The following is a 5,818-nucleotide window of genomic DNA, read 5'->3' on the forward strand; positions in this document are numbered from 1 at the left end:
CTACTCCGGATGTAGCGAGCTCAAATAATGATACAACGTCCCTGAGGGCAGAAACGGAACGAGTGTGGAAAGGTGTGAAAAGAATTGAATCCCGCCCAATGACTCCATACTCGGACGTCATTCTCCTACAGGCTTCCCAAAATAATGGGTGCTTTAAATGCTTGTTTAAAAGTAGTACGTTCCACTCCTGAATCAACATTTTAAATGTTAATTTAAATGTATTTTAATCTGTAGAATGCTTTGCGTCACCAAAGTTTTATAGTAGTTTTTAAATTTGCATAAAATGTTTATCTACAAACAAAATCTTCATATACATCCTAGTTTGTGTCTTAATTGAAGTATTGGTCGGATCTCCCTAGTTCACAAATAGCTGCTGTTAGTGCAGTTTACTGCGTCACAGCTTACTTTATACACTAATTTAGCTGCTGATGCAAAGTGTTTTTGCCAAAGCACTTTTCTACCGCTGTAAACTACCATTGATAGCCGAGTGAAACTAACCTGTCCCATCTCTGTTGTATAGAGAGGAAAAAAGGTTGCTTAGGGAAGATATATGTAAACAAATATAAATGCTACATTGATAGGACCACTTTAAACGGTTGTACTGTAATAAATCTGGGAAAACCTTCTCTAAATCACTATTGGGCCTCATTTTGTGTTAGGAGCAAATACTGCTAAAGGATGGGGAATACTGTCTGTTTTTGCATGTAGCGCAAACAATGTGTGCAGTTTTAGTTTCACTTTGTGCTTTTAGTTGAAATAGGATATGCCAGCCTCAAAAATCTTAGAGAGACGTATCAAACCTTTGAGGTATAGATAGACTAGTTGCTATGGGTAACTTTTCGTCTAACATTTATCTAGCTCAGTCTATAAAATGACACATTTGGTTGCTTTGGGCAACTTCTCTACTTTATCTCCAAGGTTTGATGTATCTCCCTTTTTTAATCTGTCTTGTATACTACTTTCTAGATGGTTTTACTCCCAACTCTAAATGAGGCCTTACATTTCAATGGCTATTTGTTAATATTGACATATAATACTGCTGGCTCTTGCAACTTAATTTTTTGATGCTGAAAAATGTCCATAAATAGAATACGTAAATGTAGAGGCCTTTTTCTGTGTGCTTCAGATATAAATTGAAAGGGGTATGGCTGGCGTGCTAATTTTACTAAAACTAAGCAAAGCAAAGCACGTACATATATATGTGACAGTTATCCCGTGAACAGTGACATAATTCCAGTTGTCAATTGTATGTAGTATTGCTGGGCAAAAGCAGAAATCCAGTAATTTTAGTGTGAATAAAAATATTAGAAGCCCTAATTGTTAATACGATGTGTGGAAAGTAGGCATACGTAAAATAGTACATTACTACACTCCAACTAATATTGTAGCTGTTAGAAATGCATTTTTAGCATGTTGAGCACTTTTCTCAAATTATGCCATTTTAAATGTTTTACTTAAAACAAAAAAACACTAATATTTACACATGCAGTGGATGTACTTTAGTTTGGTAATCTGTGTTGTAGTTCTAGTTTTACTTTTGTACTTTTAAAAAATAAAATCAGTTTGTGAACTAAAGTTTTAATTGTAAAACAAACAAAAATAGACCAAAGCAACAAAAAAAATATCCAAATTGAAAAAGTTAGTGGCAATCATATCTTAAATGCATGCTTTCTTTTTAATATTGTGTTATTCCATGCATGGTTGTTCTTTTTTTGTATGTTGATATTGAAATTTTTGTTTTTTTTTGTTTTTTATTTTTCTATCAAATTGTTCCATGTCTAATTGGTTCCTTTTGTTACCTGGCTAGCAGGGAAAAGGGGTCGAGGCCGGTCCTGACCTGTAACAATGAAGACTGACTTGCTATGTGGGATTACACCAGAAGCTTGCAGTGGAGTAATGGTAAGAAAATCAAGAAACCTTTAAAATATATCTGAGATGTATAGGAGCATTTCTATCGCAGAAGGCCTTCAAGCAAAGATCATGGATTCTAATATTGGACTTTTGAACTAATATGTGGACTTTGATATGAATTCCTTTAACATTTTTTTGCAGTGCAAGTTATTAAATTTAAGTTACCCTAAATCTCCATGTGTTCTACAGCGTTAAACTTCATGACTTCTAGCATGGTATCTTGGTAAAATTTTATTCTATAGACAAAAATCTGCATATAGTAGATTTTCCATTTTCTTAATGTTGGGTTCCAATGGTGCTTACTCTGCCATTTTTTTTAGTCTTTAGTTCATCATGCCTACTTCAGCCATTTAAACCTGAGCATCTTAATCAACATTTGATTGCAGTTCTAAGCCTGCAGGAATCCTGCCTCCTTAAGCCTGACTGGTTAGCTGTAGTATTCCCTTATGTTAAATAATAAAAAAAAGGGTTTACTTTGAGCCCCAGAACCTGCAGTTTTGGGGCTGATAAACTTTGTATAGAGCTTAATGCTGCAGACATTTAAGTGGTTTAAGCAGGTGTCATATGGAACTTCTGACTTGAAATGGCTAAGTAATGTTGAATTTTGACCTTTTTTTGAGGGGTTAGGATGCTTCTTTAAAATATGCTTGTTTAAAAAGGTATGGGACAGTGGGGTTTATTGCAAATGTATGTTATCACCATTGGTACCCATTTTCATTTTTTTTTCTTCAATACATAAATATATATATATTTTTATTTTTGCTCCCAAAGGTTATTAATGAATGTCTCACATGAATTGTGTTTAAATTGAAGTACAGAAGTTTCGGGTGTAATCATCAGAGCCGGTTAGTCAGGCATTCCAGATAGTGGTTCTTTTCAGAACCTTTTTTTAAAGGGTTGGTTAACTACCTCAGTAGCAGAGGATTGAACTATACCCTGTGTGTACTGTATATAGAAAATCTTTGTTGATGAAAGCCAGACTTGTTTAATGTGCCATGAGGAATTTGAAATGTACCAAATGTAACATTCTTTTACAGCCTTTTTCATGTTAAAAGGCTTGTGAGACTTCCTCATGGGCCCAACAACAAGCCTAGCTTTTGTCGTATTTTGTGGCTGAAAAAGCAGCCTTTGCTCTTTCAGATATATTGTAGTTATTTGGATGTAAAATAGTTTAGCGAGATGTTACTTTTTACTAAGACATCAAATGTTCCAAAAAGTACATCGGCAACTTGTACTGAATACTGCAGTGTCCCTTTTGGTTAGTCGAGCTTAAGACACATTTTACAGTTAAGCCTGACTTCTTTATGATGATAAGAATCTGAATACGAAGCTTACCAGCTGTCGTATTCCCTAATTAGAAAACAAATTTGTAAGTTTATGGTTGGTTTTTCTTTGTTCGTAACTTGTGAACCAGCAATCCTTTATTTTTTTTTTATTTTTTTATTTTTTTAAACATACCATATAATTACTGTGCAGTACAAATGTGTGAAAGATGTCTGTTTTTTTGCTTTTTTTATGTTTTAATTATTAGTACTATTCATTTTTTTTTTCTTCTCTTAAAGCACCTTGATAAGTGGTAAAATCCTTTAATGGAGCCCATTTTAAAAAAAACAAAACACTTCTCCTTAAAGGGATACTGCAGTTGAACTACATATTCAATTAGGCACCACAATAGTTGATCAATCCTGTTACCCAGTGGTAGTTTCATACTTACTTTCCCCAATGATGCTAATTTTAAGCAGAATAAATAGACCTGTCATCTGTTCAAAATGCTCATGACAAACAATCATTTTTGCATTCCTGCAAATAAAATTGTTTTATACTGTAAGCTGGAGGCGAGTGTAACTTATTTTTGTAATAAAAGTTTTTTATTTTTTTTTTAAGTGTCATTACTATAAGTGTGTGTTAGTCCAGAGGATGTTTTAAGTTCTAGTCACTGCAGTATGTTCACTTGTACTGTACAATACATAGCATAGTGGTTGCCAATATCTGTATGCCTAATTTCTAATTGAAACGCTCTGTCCAGTAATTCTTTAGTAAATAAAACAAATTTTAAGATTACTATGGCTAATAAGCACCCACAAGGTCCACCATAGTATCTGTTTTGCAGGACCCTCTAAATTATAGAAATACTGAAACTAGAATATTCCCTTTCTTTCCATCTTTGTTTTGTTTTTTGTCTTTGCAAACCCATTTCTTTGTAGCACATTAATATTACTATTATATAGTATTACAATTGGAAGTTCTTAATTACTGAACACTTGATCCTTTGTGATATTCTCCCCAAAAGTATATATACTAGTTGTGATGTACACTTTTTTGTCAAAGCATGTGTTTGTGAGGTCTGTCTTAATACTGCCACAGTTTCTTCAGTGCTGGGTCATCTTGCTATAGTGTTTCAGTATTTAAAGGATAACCCTCATGCACAACATTCAGACTCTAAAAAGAGTACATAGCATCATGGAAAAACACTACAGAAAGCTACATATTCAGATACCCATAGTATTACTTGAAAGCAGCAGAGCAATTATGAAGTAAATGCCACAAACTACCATGTCACAACACACGGAGTGTTAATTTGCTGTGTTTTGTATTATACACAATCTAAATACTTAAACTGTAATGGTCCCTTTGCAAAAAGGGAAGTGTTTGTATTAGCAGGGTACAGTAGCCTGAAGCTATTCCACAGCCTGTTGAAAACATTTGGAAACATATATTCCCATGTATAACAAACCATATGTGCTACACTTTTTTTGCATTAAACAATTATTTTAATCTGTGGATTCAAATGTAAATGCCTGTCTAATTTGTTTGTGCTTGCCAGCTTATTCACTATTTTGCATTATACCACACCGCTCATTACAATTGGGAAGATTCCAACTTTCGCCTAAGCTCTGTTTAGTATTTCTACATATTTTCCAACACTACATACTTATGAAATCTCTGGATCTTGTGGTTAACTAATTTGCTACTAGAATTACCTACGAATACCAATCTTTGATGGGTGTCAGTCATTGTCACCGTAGGAAAATGTGTGCACTTCTGCCAGCAAAATGTCTCTAGCTAAACCTCTATTCCATTAATGCAACTTCCTTTTTTCCTTTTTTTTTTTTCTTCCTTATCTCTACATATATAAATATATACATACAGTGGTTTGGCAGAACTGGATGATAAATATCAGTCTTCAAAAAGATTTTATTAGCTGCCTTTTGCCAGTGGGGTTGTAAAAGTTTATAACATTCATTTGGTTTTGGGATTTCACCAGTGATTTGCATTTTACTGGCTTTGGATTTTCCAGACATATTTTTAAATGTATATAAATAAAGTGATTTACAAAAACATATTCTGTGTTATGTAATCTTGTTTTCCTTAAACATGGAGTGACTGTGAATTTATAGCAAATGAACAGGTAACATTCTATGAAATTGATTGCATTTGTGTTTTACCTTCTTGCTGCACACAGCAATTATGGTAGCCCATCTTTGCCTGCTACATCATAGCCTGCCATCTGAAAATTAGCAAGGGACACGCCGTACCGGTGGCAGCTCACACTTTATTGAAACTGCCCTGATTATCCTTTTATTTGTATAGCGCCACAAAGTATCTGCAGCGCCCTGTACAGCTATATAAACATGTGCATCAGCAGACAACACTGAAATAAGTATTAGGGCAGCAGAAAACCAAGAGAATAGCTATATACTCAAAGATTTGCCAAACAAATTTTGAGTTGTCTATCTTGTCTACTTTTATTTATTAGAGCACTTCAGGTGATGGGTATGGCCATGGAAACCAGGTTCGCCCCAAGCTATGCCAACCTCTACATGGGTAAGGTTGAGGATCACCTTGTATTGGGGAGGCCCTTTGGGGGGAACCTGGTTCTCTATGGCCGCTACATTGATGATTTTTT

At 34.4% G+C, this 5,818-nt stretch overlaps 1 protein-coding gene across 9 annotated transcripts in view; it reads left to right on the plus strand.

The window, feature by feature from the left end:
• Positions 1–5,252, plus strand: part of SYNCRIP (synaptotagmin binding cytoplasmic RNA interacting protein) — a 165,415-nt gene extending 160,163 nt beyond the window's left edge. For 3 of the 9 annotated variants that reach the window (XM_063916954.1, XM_063916956.1, XM_063916958.1), the window contains exon 12: positions 1,808–5,252. In XM_063916954.1, coding sequence (XP_063773024.1) covers positions 1,808–1,836 — 29 coding nt within the window. In that variant the 3' untranslated portion in view covers positions 1,837–5,252. The other 6 variants (XM_063916955.1, XM_063916957.1, XM_063916959.1 and 3 more) reach the window with 3 other exon arrangements.
• Positions 5,253–5,818: the final 566 nt, after the last annotated feature.

Source organism: Pseudophryne corroboree, chromosome 4 (assembly GCF_028390025.1).
Source record: "Pseudophryne corroboree isolate aPseCor3 chromosome 4, aPseCor3.hap2, whole genome shotgun sequence".
Taxonomy (NCBI): domain Eukaryota; kingdom Metazoa; phylum Chordata; class Amphibia; order Anura; family Myobatrachidae; genus Pseudophryne; species Pseudophryne corroboree.